General features: G+C 44.8%; 1 protein-coding gene across 1 annotated transcript; it reads right to left on the minus strand.

Moving 5' to 3' along the window:
• Positions 1-61: 61 nt before the first annotated feature.
• Positions 62-11,016, minus strand: LOC125918363 (phosphopentomutase-like). The gene is made up of 3 exons (XM_049624364.1): positions 10,856-11,016; positions 5,600-5,767; positions 62-1,150 (listed from the first exon to the last, which is right to left on the minus strand). The coding sequence occupies exons 1-3, from the start codon at positions 10,904-10,906 to the stop codon at positions 950-952; spliced, it is 420 nt and encodes a 139-aa protein (XP_049480321.1). The 5' UTR covers positions 10,907-11,016; the 3' UTR covers positions 62-949.
• Positions 11,017-15,033: the final 4,017 nt, after the last annotated feature.

The raw sequence follows: 15,033 nt of genomic DNA on the forward strand, positions 1-15,033 counted from the left end.
TTCTGAGTTCAGTCTGGTGGCTGGTGTCATCTAATCTTATGCCCTGGTTATGTTCCCCTCCTCAAAGCTGCACATTGGTTCCTGTCAATGCTTCTCTCTTAGATTAGAAACTCCTGATGGACAAAGATTAGGACTCTATGAACTCATCCTGCACTATCTAAAGTTATGGAGACTTTTCATCAATATTAAATATTTGTATGTTCTTCTAACCTCAGAAACTACTAATACTCTTACTCTGAAGTGACAAAAAAATTCATCATAATAGGGGAAGTGTTCAAGTAAAAAAGGGAGTCGAGAGCAGCGGTTGGCAATCTACAGCCCATTTTGTAAATAAAGTTTTATTAGAACACCACCATCCCCACTCAGCATGTATAACCTATGCCTGTGCTTGTGCTCCACGCCAGAGTCGAGTAGTTGTGACAGACTGTACAGTGCACAGTGTGTAAAACGTTTACTACTGACCTTTTAGAAGTAAAGTTTGCTGACCGCTGGTGTCAGCTTTGTTACGCTGAAATTGTGGCTCCTTCTCTCACGTCATGATCTCAGAGCACAGAGATAAAAGTACACTTTATAGGCTGTTGTGACAATGAAATGAGTAAACACCTGAGGGCCTAGTTCATATTCAGCACTCAAATAATTGCTATTCCCCTCATCACCGTCATCGTCTGCCTTTGGTTACAAGAGGGTCCCAGTGGTTTGGAAACAATATAAGAATGCAGCTTAAAGCAGGTGTTCAAGAATGGGAAGAAGCTCCTGTGGCTTATGAATAGTGGAGGAAAAAAATGACATAAGAGGAAGAAAGCGAGAGGGAGAAATAATGTTGCCCGTTTAAAAAAATGTCTTTCATTTAGATACATATTAACTTCTAAATTGTCTAAATAATCTCATTCCCTTAAATGAAAAACCAGAATTCTTAAAGTTGCAAGGCAGAATGGACTCCTTTTTATAGTTAAGCCATGTAGCTGACAAATGAATGTAAAGTGATTAAAAACAAACCCACCAAATACACTACCAAAAAAGGCTTCTTCAGTATCTTTAAATACCTTCTGCTGTTGCCTCCACTTGGTGGATGAGCTCGAGCATCGAAGCTAATCACAACACCTCTTTGCTTCAGGTCACTGAATTGTTTTTCCAGGTATCTGCAAAATCCCTAAAAAATATCCCACGGATAATGAAACACACTGAACAATAAGAAACTAACAGCTTCAGTTATTGTCTAACTATATGTATCAGGTACTGTGCTAGATACTTAGTATCTATTATCCGTAACCCCCAGATGAGTTTTGCCAAGGAATCCCATTTTATGGATGGGAAAGTTAAGGCTCAGGGAGGCTTGCCGGACGCATGAATAGCAGAGCCTGGATTTCTGCCTGGGTCTGGTTGCAGGCAGTATAGTGCAGGGGTTCAAAACACACAGCATCCGTGGGCTTCATACTCCACTCTGCCACCTATGAGCAAATGACAAATCCCTTAATCGCTTGGTGCCTCAGTTTCCTGTTCTGTTTTCTACGAAAACAACAGTACCTACCCCAAAGGGCTGTTTTAAGGATTGAATTAATATGCTAAGTGCTGACAATCCAACACCAAGTAAGCACTATGTGTTTGCTGTTATGAACATTATTTTTATTATTTTCCTTTAAAGTCTATATTCCTCCCTTTACACTAGTTCTAAAATGTCTGGGGACAGGGAAGTGTTTCAGACGTTTCAGCCTACTCGGTAACATCAGAAGGTCAAAGAAACTTAATATGCTTTATAAGCTTTTGGCAATCATCTGGTCTAAACCTGTTCTACTTGTGATCTTGTTTTCTAGCAAGCCAAACTTTTATGGAGGCCTTATCAGTCTAATTGCATGGCATAGCCAATTATACACATAAAAATTGTGCAGAGTTTGGGCTATTATCATCTGCCTACAATTAATGGAACATGCAATTCCTGTATCTCAGTGTGTGCAATAACCTCACATCGATCTGAAATATGAAAGATTAGAAAACAGTGAACTTTGAACTCAATAGGTTTATATCACTGGACAAAAAAGGTTTTATTACAGAACAAATAGAACTCTGGCTGACTGGGTAAGAATATTACTTATTTCACTTCGACGGCAGGAAGTCTTTTTTTTTTGGTCCCCTCCCTTGAAGAAAGTCTTTTAAAAATAAATATAACTTATTTTTGGTAGGGGAGATACTTCACAGTTTTGTGGCCAGAGCAGTACCAGTTGAGAATGCCTTCAGTTTTCCCCCAAAATATTGTGTTGGGCTGATCTTCTGAGTTTGAGTGATATAGGAAATAAAGACACATGTGCGTTGGTTTTGTGGGTTTTCCAGAAGGTACTCAGATGCTTCTAAGGCTTCCATCAGCGACAGCACCCTCTCCCCAGCCCCACTCAACCCCTGTCCTATGGCCCCAGTGTTTAAGGGCACAAAAAGCACTCAGTGTAAGCCCAGAAACTTCACAGCACCAAACTTCTTTAAAAAAAACTCTGAGGCTGGGGCACCTGGGTGACTCAGTCAGGTGAGTGTCTGACTTCAGCTCTGGTCACGATCTCCTGGGTTCATGAGTTGAAGCCCCACATTGGGCTCGATGCTGTCAGTCTATCAGTGCAGAACCCACTTTGGATCCTCTGTCTTCCTCTCCTTGCCCCTCCCCTGCTTGCACTCTCCCCAAAATAAACAAATATTTAAAAAACAAAAAACAAAAAACACTGGGGCCAGCTGAGACTAAGGATTCGAGAAAATGGCTAAGGGAAGAGGGAAAGTTTATTCTAGAGAGGACTCAGTGTGGGATCAGGGAGGTTTTCAGAATTGAAATGTTATCAAGGGACATAATAAAGGAATTCTGTACACTTTCAAAATCTCAAACTATGAGTGGTTTGTCCTGGGAATCCTCTTTCTCTGATTTTGAAACCACTCCTAAGACTTTAAAAATGTACCTGCTGATGTCATAAAACTGTCATACATTTAAACATCCTTGTCTCCCATTATAAATGTTCCAGAGTAGGCTGGATAATCAGGTCAAAGTGGTGGGGACTGTAGAAGAAATTATCACAAGGGGTGACTGGTTGAATCAGCGGACCTTTAAAGGATCTCCTCATTTCAGTTTTGTGGGATTCTTAACAATCACAAGGTCTCCTTTCAGAAGGGGCCAATTCCCCTAGGGGAGACGATGTGTGAGACAGGGCCTAAGACCTTTCTGAGGATAGATTTCATCATACTCAGAAACTAGATGTAGATGAATGTAGGAGAAAAGGCTCCGAGTTCATCTTGAATCCCTTAGAATCCCCTAGCAATTAAGCCGAATGGAGACGTAACCAACTGGACTTTCCAAAGATAGCCAGATGGATACATCCCATTCCCTGTGCTTCTCTAATGGGACAGTGACATTCCTCCATTGAGAGGTGGGTATCTATGTGCCCTCTCCTTGAACAGGAACAGCCTTGAGTCGTTCTAACAAACAGAGCATGATGGGAGTGAATTTGTGTGACTTTCAAGGCTAGGTCATAAAAATCAATAGGGTTTCCACCTGTGCACACTCTCTCTGGATGCTGTCACTGGCTGCTCTCCAAGCCATACTGTAAGGAAGCTCGGGGCACACAGAACGTTCCAGCCCCAGCTTAGCTCTCAGCCAAAAGGCAGCAGTAACTGCACAGGTGTGCTTGAATGAGCTCTCAGGTGATTCCAGCCTCTAAGCTGGCTCAAGGGATGCCAGGTCCAGCAGAGATGAGCTGTCCCGACTGAACTCCACCTGCATTATAGATGTGTGAGCAAAATAAATGTGGTTGTTGTTCAAAACCGCTATGGTTTGGGCGATTAGTTATACAGCCCTGGTACCTAGAGCAGAGGGTGACTTTCCCGAGCGGCACGATCCCATGCAAACCATAAACTAGAACAGGATTCCCAGGCTCGCTCTATTCTAAGCCTTCCCTCCAAGAAGATCTCAGGGAGCCCTATGGCTTACAGAAATTTGTAGCCAGGGTTCCCATGGCATAAGTCCATACCCTTACACAAGACTTCCTTATTTGGGTTTCACTAGAACATGCTCAAGTCTGCCTTTTATGCTGGGAGATACGTGTAAGGTACACGTAATCATTAGTCATTTTTTCTAGACTTTTTACCTTTCAGAGTTAAAGTCACCTACATTTTCTCTCTCTCTCTCTTTTTTTTTTTTGAGAGAGAGAGAGAACGTGCATGAGTGCACAAGTACAAGTGGGGGAAGGGCAGAGGAAAAGGGAGAGAGAGAATCCCAAGCAGGCTACACGTTGTCAGTGCACAGGCCGACACAGGGCTTGATCTCACAAACCAAACCGTGAGATCATGACCTGAGCTGAAATCAAGAGTCGGGCACTTAACCGACTGAGGCACCCAGGTGCCCCAAAGCCACTTTCATTTTTAAACAAGCATATGTAGTTGAAGAAAGAGAATAATCTGTTCTTCATTTCCCTCATAAACAAAACTCTGGGTACTCCATGGGAGCTCTTCTGTTTCATCAAAGGATTCATGTCTATTCCTAGCAGTTGGGTGTAGACTCTGACAGTAAAATTCACAAATGAAGGCAAAGGAACTCAGCAGTAATTTCCACCTATACTACAAATTAAAATGAAATAGAATCAGCTCCCGGGTATTCTGGTAGTTAGAAACGTTTTTCAATGCTTGCACCTGCTCCACCATTGCAAAAATTACAAAACCATAAAAGTCATCAGTTTAGCAGGTGGATTTGCACTGGAATGAAAGTTCCACAAGGGAATCTGTCTGTTTGAGTCACACTGTTATATCTCCAAAGCATGGCACAGAGTAGGCATTCAATAAATCTCTGCTGAATTAAAGGAAGAAAGGAAGGCTGTATGAATTTTTTTAATGTTTTTATTTATTTTTGACAGAGAGAAAGCGCAAGCAGGGAGAAGGCAAAGAGAGAGGGGATAGAGGGTAGGGAAGCGGGCTCTGCTCTGACAGCAACGAGCTCGATGCTGGGCTCGAACTTATGAACCGTGAGATCATGACCTGAGCCAAAGCCAGACACTCAACCGACTGAGCCACCTAGGCTGTATGAATTTTGTATGAATTTTGAATTTGTATGAGTTTTGTATGAATTTTGAAACAAGTTACCCCTTTAACCAACTGCACAAGCCTTACTTTACTGAGTAAATGTCCCTGTGCCTTGGCAAACCCACAAGACCCGGCCATAATTAAAACAAATTAGGTCCCTCAAATGCAAAAGGAGCCTGGGGTTATATTAACTAGACATCAAGGCCATTAGACTGAGGAGGCTTAATGCCTTAGTAGTCTATAGAAGCAAACCAAAGGCCAAGCCTGTAAATGCCTAAAGGTTAAGAAATTAAAACCTAAGGACAGCTAATCACAAACTGCATGCAAGACGTTCCCAAATAAGGCAACCACTCCCAATCCTCGAATTTCCTTGCCTTGCCTCTTCCTCTCCTATGTAAGTCTTTCTTCCAGCCCCTGCCAGTGGGATGCTAACTACTTCCGGTTTGGCACTGACCAATTTAAACAGAAACCAACTCTTAAAATGTTTAACATGCCTCAGGTTTATCTTTTAACGCTGGGGATGTGCTAAGAATGACCAAGAAATATGAAAATGTGGTACCTGTGTAGTCTGGATGATGGTCAAGCCATTCATACGAGAAATTCCTGCTCCCATTGGGGCTCGAAGGCCAGCTGTCCCGAACTCCATTCGGGCCCCAAAGCATTTTTCTAGTTCTTCTTTATTCCCATCTGCAATTAGTTGTTTCACTGACTCCAAAGTTAAAGGATTCTGCAAAACAGAAATGTATACAACAGACACAGCCAGCTGAATAGCAGAATAAAAAATCTGAAATATATATTAAAAAAAAACCACAATGATTGAACCTATAGAGGAATAATGTATATATCTGAAAAGATACATATATATGTAAATATGTATACATATAAATATATACACATACATATATATATTTGAAGAGCCATATATATATGGCTTCTCAGTTTTGCAATTTGAAATATGAGTAAGTTTTTTTTTATTGTTAAACACAATGTTTCATTAGTTTCAGGTGTACAACACCATGACTCAATTTTTTAAAAATTATAATGTGTGATACTGTGATATGATAAGAAATACTATTTTGGTTTTGTCCCTGGCTCCTAGAACAGAGCTTCTAGAACCCTTGGCATTTCCTGAGAGGCAGGGGTGAGAGTATCTTTTGTTATTCACAATAAGCCCCTACAAACCACACCGGGAGTTTATGCTAATAAGTGACTCCTGAGGGTGGGGCTGGTTGCCAGGGGAACCAGCTTGGGATTGGTGGGCTCAGAGATTGAGTCCACTCACCAGTGGCCAATGATTGGATTGCGCCTAGGTTAACAGAACCTCCACAAAAACTCTCAGCAACTGGATTCTGAGGCCTTCTAGGCTGCTGCACACTTGGGGTGCTGGGAGGGCAGCATCCCTGGAGAGGGCGTGGAAGCTCTGCAGCCCTTCCCACACACCCTACCCTATGCAGCTTTCTCATTTGGCTGTTCCGGAGTTGTATCCTTTATAATAGAACTGGTAATAGTAAGTAAAGTGCTTTCCTGAGGGCTGTGAGTGGTTCTGGTAAATTATCAAACCCGAGGAGGGGGTCTCGGGAACCCCTGATTTATCACTGGTTGGCCAGGTGACAACCTGGGGCTTTGGACTGACATCTGAAGTGGGGGTAGTTTTGTGGGACGGCGCCCCTAAGCTCGGAGAGGGAGGTCTGTGCTGACTCTGGGTAGTTAGTGTCGGAATTGAGTTACATTGTAGGATGCCCAGTTGGTATCCATGGAGAGTTGGAAATTAACTTGCTGTGGAAAAACCACACATTTGGGGTCGGAAGTGTTGTGAGTATAAGAGAATAGTTTTCTCCTTTTTTTTTTTTTTTAATTCTTTTAATGTTTGTTTATTTTTGAGAGAGAGAGAAAGAGTATGAGCAGGGGTGCAGGCGGGGGCAGAGACACAGAATCCGAAGCAGGCTCCAGGCTCCGCTCTGTCAGCACAGAGCCTGATGCAGGGTTCAAACTCACAAACTGTGAGATCATGACCTGAGCGGAAGCCAGACGCTTAACCGACTGAGCTACCCAGGAGCCCCGTTTTCTCCTTTATGTTATTTTTTTGCCCATCAAGGCAAGTGCTTTTGGAGAAATGGAATGAACACATGGTTTTGTGATCTAACACCCAGAATGGAATGCCAGTCACATCATCACGTACCAACTCTGTGTACTTGGGTAGCCTACTTAGCTTCTTGAATTCTCAGTTTCCTCATCTGTAAAATGGGAACAGTCTAGAACCTCCTTTACAAGGTGGTTTGGAGGTACTTACATCAAATTAATGTAAAACATTTTTCTCTGCTTGGCATTTAGTTCATTTTCTTCCCTAATATCTTCAAATTTTCCCACAGAGTTGTGAGATTATACAATTTAAATCAAAACCTTACTAGAGCACCTGGGTGGCTCAGTCAGTTAAGCGTCCGACTTCAGCTCAGGTCATGATCTCATGACTCCTGGGTTGGAGCCCCGCGATGAAGGGCCTGCTTGGGACTCTGCCTCTCTCCCTCTCTCTCTGCCCCTCCCCCGCTCAAGCTTTTTCTCTTTCAAATAAATAAATAAACTTAAAAAAAAACTTACTATTGTCATGTCATAATTCGTACAATTCTCTCAAATGTGACGCATGCAGTGGGTGCAAGAGACACATAACAAAAACCCCAATTCGTCGATGGGGATCCTCAGAAGTTAAGTGACTTGCTTGAACATTGACCTAGTGCCTTTTCTATTACATGAACTGTTTCAAATAGATGCTCATAGGAACCATTTAAGTTCATTTTACATTGCCCTATTTTCTTTGTACAAGAGTTGCAGAAAATGTTAAGAATGGAGGAAAATGAAAATCACATTAATTCCACATCAGGCTTTTAAAGTAAGACTTCAGAGGAACAAGAGAGTAAGCACTTTATCTTACAGTCACTATCCAGCTAAATGAACATGCAGCCAAGATATGCCACGCCATTAAAATTTGAAATGCTATTGCAATAAAACCTTTGCTTTCTGGAATGGAGCCCACATTACCATATTGTTCTACCTTGATTAGGATCAAGTAAAACCCTACCTTTTGGGTTAAGAGCGATAGCTGGTGATCCTAGAGCACCATCTGAGCAATCAGATTGTCAGGTGCCCTCAAGGAAGGGCTCAGATCTGGCACATTAAAGAGGTTCAATAAATATTTGCTGAGTGAATGAGAAAACACAGACTTTAAGGTCACACCCAATATCCAGTGATTCCCCTGTGTACAGGGTAGATTTGGAAAATGCCACCTGGCCTTTGATAGCCATAAAAGACCTAATAGCCTGAGAGAAACCAAAGGAGGCAGAGAGAGAAGAATACAAAGTCAAGAGGGCGGCAGAGATCAGAGCCGGCCCTGAGTGTGACTAAAGCTGACAGCTGAGACACAGAGGATGAAAGCACAGTGGAAATGCAGAGGGTGCCTGCCTTGTGCAGTGTGCTGTGTCAGGCCCTCTGCACCAGTGAGGGAGGGAGTGGACAGGGTCAGCTATACAACATGGGGGAATCAGACCAGAGGGCTTGCAGTGCCTTTGGTGGGCAGGACGTTCTCCACCCGGTGTCTGTCTCAAACCAAGGAAGACGCTGAGACAGGAAAAAACAAGCAAGAGGAGCCGTAGAAATTAAAAACTAAAAAGGATAACATCCCCTTTGCCTCTACCCAGGGAAGTACTCTCTCTCCATAGAAATTAAAAACTAAAAAGGATAACATCCCCTTTGCCTCTACCCAGGGAAGTACTCTCTCTCCATATACGGATACAAGATCTTGCAGAAGTTAGGTTTTGACTTCTTCAAAGAGAATGTTTCATGGGTTTAAAACACATGATCAATTATGACTTTAAAAGGATTCTACCCACCTCAAGTTACGAAGTTATCACAAATGGAAACATTTTCCCCTCCCTAAAGAATTACCAGGCTGTCTTTCCAGGAAAAGAAAAGCCACCCAAGGAGTTGCCAATAGCATCCTGGGCAGGATGTGCTCACATTTCAAGTACAGGGGCCCCGGGGAAGGAGGAAGGCCTGGCCCCTGCTGACAGAGCTTACAATCTGCCTTCTTTCACCCTACCAGTATTTTACGTGTCTGCTAAGACCAGTGCCCTGTGTCAGGCTCTAAAAACCATGTAAGTTAGTGGAGGAGTGGACAGGCACAGCTGTATAATTTGTCTGGGCCCAGTGCAAAATGAAAATGTGGGACTCCTTGTTCAACAAGTGAATTTCAAAACAGGACAGCAGAGGATCGTGCCAAGTGCTGGACCATCCTAGAACAGGGTTGTGCCACCCAACACATGTCCTGCCTTCGAAGTCAGCCCTGGCGGGCCAGACATTAAACAAATACACTTACAAACAAGTTTTTGTGGGGTTTTTTTTTTGGGGGGGGGGGTTTGTTTTTTGTTTTGCTTTGAGCAATGCAGACCAATTAGGGAGACATAATTTATCACTGGTTGCCAGGGAAGGCCCCTCTACATAAATCACATGTAAGTTCAGGCCAGAAACAGGAGTAACAGCTTGAGAAACAAACTCAGCAGAAGAGGAAGGAACATTCCCGGGAAAACAAACAGCCTGCCCCAAGGGGCAAGTAGGAGAGTTAAAGAAGGGAGGAGGTGCTGTCTGCTGCGGGGTCTCTTTGCTCCTGCACCTAAGAGACTGAACAGGAGAAAAGCTAGCGGTGCTGTGCTCAAGGAGTTCCCTTCTGTCATTCCAACAAAGTCGGAGACCAGAAGAAAACGCCTGAAGCCAGGCGGGCCCAATCAGGAGCACGCACGTTCTCAACCAAGCACCTGGGAGAGGTGGATGGGAATACTGCTCCCTGCAAAGTTCCCAGGAGCAAAAGGAATAGGCTGGACGGAACGATTCTGGGTCTCTGGGGATGCACAGCGTACTACTAAAGGACGAGCCAGCGGTCCGAGTGACGCGGGCACGCGGGCACGCCCCAATTGGACGCGGCCCCAGAGCCCCGCCGAGTTCAGATCAGCTCGGGCTCGCTCTCCCTCTCCCGAACTTGGAGCCCCAGACGGCCAGAGGGCTGGCTTTGTCCCGGGACAACTTTTCCGGGCTTGCCCCGGCTTTGCCACGTGCAGGCCAAACACAAGGAGGCCTGGCCACCCCAGCTTCCTCCTCTTCCGTCTTCCCGCATTTGATGAGAAAAACAACTTAGTCTTTCTGAGTTGCTGCCAAGTCATTTTACTTTATAACCCTGCTCACACCCAGAGGGATTTCCGCCCCAAGTTTTCCTTTGCTTTTCCCGGGGCATCTTTTAAATAACCACTTAGAGTTCAGCCCGGGGAAAAGTTAGTGACCACCGCCCTAACCACCTTATACTGGGTGCTTGCTACCCTGCCCTCTCTCCGGCTCCCCGGGACGTCAGACCTGGGACGGAGGACTGACCTTGCCCCGGCTCTCTGCATACCGCCCCCCTCTCCTTGAATCTGTAAGTAATACAACCAGTGAGTGGCTCTACTTCCTTTGTGTGGATGTATTGCAACCGCGCCTTGCATCAATATGCCCCGGTGGGTTCCACTTCCTCAAAGAGGAAGCCCGGCAGCTGAGGGAGCGAGCTGTGGCCTCAAGGGGGTGTCTCCCTATGACAGGTCGTAGCAGGTCGTAATCTGCATATTCATAATTCGGTACTCCACCTCCGTTTCTCCACCGGCCGTGGGCCCTGCAGCTGCGAGCGGCCGGAGGGAAGGAAGCTCAGGCACCCGCACTCCCCGCAGGAAAGGTGGGGGCTCCTGGGGCGTGCAGAGGAACCCCACTTCTCCATCCGACGCTCCCACACCCTGTCGTCCCTCACCTTGTCCCATCGCAGCCACCGCGCAGTCTCCTGGTCCAGCCGGGTGTCCATGCCGAGACCGCAGCCTCCCGGAGCCGCCGCCGCTGCCTTCCAGGCGCTGCCAGCAGCCCAGTGGGGAAGGACTGCCCTTCCGGCCTGTCTGGGAGAGGCCCAGGCGGGGCCGGGAGACGCGGAGGCGGGGCGGAGAGAGGCGGAGGCGGGGCCGGGAGAGACGGAGGCGGGGTCGGGAGAGGCGGAGGAGGGGCCAGGCCAGGCGGAGGCGGGGCCGGGAGAGGCGAAGGTGGGGCCGAGAGAAGCGGAGGAGGGGCCGGGAGAGGCGGAGGCGGGGCTGGGAGAACGCGCTGCTGGGAAGGGTGTGTTTTGGAGGAAAGTGATGAACTCAGTCTCTCAGCAGTTTAGCCGTGTGCCTCCGCGTGGACGGGGAGTGGGGAGGGGGTGGGGGAGGAGGAGCTGGGCCGGTTGAGGGGGTAGTGTGTGGGGGGGGGGGGCCAGCGTAGTGGAGGGTGGGGGGGAGAGGGGTGCCCGGGGTAGTGGGGGTGGGGAGGGCGTTGCTGAGACCAGGCATGCGAGAAAGTCTTTGTCATCATCCTGAAAGTTCCCGAGGTCACCTCCATTCATGCAACAGCTATTCAATGAGTTCCTAGTGTGCGCAGGCACCTTGTCAGTGCTGGGACCAAGGATGAGTAAACTCAGATAGGAGCATAAAAGTTATGTAGAAATGCTGAGGGTCACAAATAAATGAGAAAATTTTGGGAAAATTAGAACACAGTGGGAGGATTAACATGACTAGACGGAGGAACAGAATGGAGAGTCCAGAAACAAAATTACACATACATAGACAGCTTATTTCAGAGGTGACACTGTAGAGCAAGGTGAAAGGACTTTTTATTTATTTATTTATTTATTTATTTATTTATTTAATGGTGGTGGTCAACTGGATATCTAGGTAGCAAAAAGGAAAAAGAAACTTGAGCCCCTGCTTCATATCACATACAAATACTACGCATTCCAGGTCAGTTGTAGGTCTAAGTGTGAAAAGTAAAATGAAAATTCTAGAAACTAAGGTAGGAGTACATCTTCATTACTTTGGGATCACTAAACCATGAAGAAGATGCATAGAGTGAGCATGAAAAGGCATGTGCAAGAACGTTTCTAGCAGCATTATCTCTGATAGCCCCAAATTAGAAACAATTTTGTGTCCATCAACAATACATTGGATAATACTGTGGTATGTTCACTCAATAATGTAACCAAATTATGATTCATACAGCAATGAAAATGAACAACTGTTATACACATTATGAACAAATTTTACAAATATTAGGTTGAAAGAAGCCAGGCCTTCTCTCCCACCTCCCCCCACCCGTCCCCCACCCCCATCCCTCCAAATACTGGACCATTCCATGTATATGCCATGGTAGGATAGGTAAAACTACAGGGAAAGAAAAAAGATCAGTTGGTCACAAGAACTGGGGATAGGGAGAGGGGTTGACTACAAAGGATACAAGGGAATTTGGGGGTGAGGGAACTGTTCTGTATCTTGATTGAGGTTGTGATAAACACAGCTCTGTTTATGAAAACTCATAGGATTGCATACTCTAAAAGGTAAATTTCACTGCACACAAACTCATGGTACATATCTCAATTTTTATAAAGTTTTTTAGAAAGTTTTTTTTTAATGTTTATTTACTTTTGAGAGAGACAGAATGTGAGCAGGGGAGAGGCAGAGTGAGAGGGAGACACAGAATCTGAAGCAAGCTCCTGGTTCCGAGCTGTCAGCACCGAGCCCAACGCGGGGCTCAAACTCACCGACAGTGAGATTATGACCTGAGCCGAAGCCGGATGACCAACCGACTGAGCCACCCAAATGCCCCGCATATCTCAATTTAAAAAAATCTTAATAATTAAAAAGAGGATTAATAATTAATTAATATTTATATTAATAATCAATTAATAATTAATCTTGCCTTAAAAAGGAGGCAAGATTAGTCAATGGATGGCAGGGGAAGTGGTGACTTTAGGAAGGAGGAGAGTACCTTCTGGGATGTCCGGACTGTTTTATTGACCCATATAGTGGGTGCCCACATGTGTTCCTTTTGTAATAATTCACTGGGCTGACCTTATGAATTGTACATTTTCTATAGGTTCTATTTCAATCTTAAAAAGAAAACAAATATCCAGGATTTATGATATCTGTTTATAGAGACAGATTAATCATATAATTGTACCAGTTTCTACATAATTACAGACTGATACAATTGTTGGGATGGAAACAAAGAAATTCCAGAAGGATGCTCATTAGGGGGCTGTCCTGCTCTGGGAGTCTTCCCTGCACACACGTGGAGACATGAGGGAAGGACACAGTTAATGTTGCAGGAGGTAGTCTGGAAAATGCTTTTCAGATAGACCCTGGGAGTGTAGTCCTTCTCCTGAACCAAAAGGCCTGAGAGACTGGAGCTTAGGCAAATGACAGTGAAGAAGGATGGGCAGATGGAGTGTCCCCATCTGTCAGGTTGTCTGCACATTGCCCTGCTTGGGGTTGTTTCATTCTCTCCCCCAGACCAACCTTCTTTCCAATCATGCTAGGACAGAAATTTCAGGACCCAGAGAGTCAGAGACCAGGCAGTCTCACTTGCCCTTTGTTTCCCTCTCCTATGCCAGAACTCTTCCAGATGGTTGCTTCAGGGGACTCTATGTGCAAGGGACTTCCCCAGAGTCTCCTGTAACTGAGATGCCCGAACCGGAAGTCTCTCCAGTTCTGATAATGATGCTGCTGTGACCTGGGGCAGGTGATTCCCACACAGGACCCCAAATAACATCTGTTAGAATAATTGGAGCAGGAACAGTTCGAGCCTCCTTGTTTTGCAGACGAGGGAACAGAGACCCAAAATGTAAGCATCCTTCTCCAAGACATGCAGCTGGTCAGTGACAGAGCCATGATTCACTGCCCAGTCTCCTGACTTTCTAATCCACTGTTTAATCTCCTGTTCCCTCAGCTCATTTCTGCACATGTCCATGGAAGGAAGTTTCATGAACTCTGGTAACCTGTTTCCTTGTGCTAGCAGCCAACTGTGGTTGGAAAATAAATATTAACCATCTCTGGCATTGATAATGTTGGATGATGCTTAAAATAATTTGATTTGTTTGTGCGTTCTTCTGCTTCTGCTGCCTAAGAGCTATTTCACACGTGGATGTCCTGTTTTCCTTGGAAGCTTTCCCAACTTCCCCAAACACCTTGTCAGTGATTCTAAAACTGACAGTTCCTTTGTATCCAACCCAGGACCAGTTATTCTAAAACTTTCTATTTTGGAAAGTTTAAAATATTTACTAAAATTGACCCCCATGTAACTATCACCAGGCCAACAATGATCATCCATGGCCGGTCTTGTTCTGTCTATCCACTCCCCCCTCCTATATATGTTGAAGGATATTCTCGACATCATATCATTTCATCTATAACTATTTTAGCATGTATCTCTAAAAGGTAAGGACACATTAAAAATAACCTCGAAACCATTATCTCACCCAAACTTTTTAAAGTTAAAAATTTCTTGATATCATTAAATGTGCACTTAGTATTCAAATTTTCAAGTATCTAGTAAGTACCTTCACTTTTTGTTTGTTTGCTAACGGTTTGCTTGAATCCGGAGCCAGATAATCTTGCCATTGGTTGGTAAGTCTTTTGTTATCTCTTTTAATCTATAGGTTCTGCCTCTATTTCCTTGCAATTTATTTTTTGAATAAACTGGGTTATTTGTCCTGTAGGGTTTTGCACAATCTGGGTTTTGCTGACTGGAGTCTCTCAGCACCTTCCTCTGTCACCTGTATTTCCTGTAAATTCACTTCTTTATAATCTGCTCTTCAAAATGTCTCCCTCACTAGACTGTGAGCTCCTAGAGGTGTTTTATTTATCTTTGCCTACTAGGAGGCTACCACTGTAGGTGCCTGGTAAGTGGGTGAAGAAATGGATGAAGTCGGAAGGCTGTGTGTTCTTTCCTTATGTAGGAAAAGGGAAGGCACCAGAGTCAGGGCTGAATCTTGGTTCTCTGGGGAACACTGGGCAAACCACTTAACCTCTCTTGGCCTCAATTTCCTTATTTGTAAAACGAAGCAGTAATAGTGTCCACCTCACTGGGGGGATGTGGGTCTTAAATGAGGAAATACATATAAAATGCTTA

Source organism: Panthera uncia, unplaced genomic scaffold (assembly GCF_023721935.1).
Source record: "Panthera uncia isolate 11264 unplaced genomic scaffold, Puncia_PCG_1.0 HiC_scaffold_71, whole genome shotgun sequence".
Lineage (NCBI taxonomy): Eukaryota > Metazoa > Chordata > Mammalia > Carnivora > Felidae > Panthera > Panthera uncia.

What these genes read in the sequence shown, in the direction of transcription:
- LOC125918363 (XM_049624364.1), bottom strand. Translation starts at nt 10,906, where the DNA reads ATGGACACCCGGCTGGACCAGGAGACTGCGCGGTGGCTGCGATGGGAC. An exon ending in GGTGGCTGCGATGGGACAAG is followed by an intron (nt 5,768 to 10,855) that starts GTGAGGGACGAC and finishes TCTGTTTTGCAG; the next exon opens with AATCCTTTAACTTTGGAGTC. An exon ending in CCATCATCCAGACTACACAG is followed by an intron (nt 1,151 to 5,599) that starts GTACCACATTTT and finishes GATATTTTTTAG; the next exon opens with GGATTTTGCAGATACCTGGA.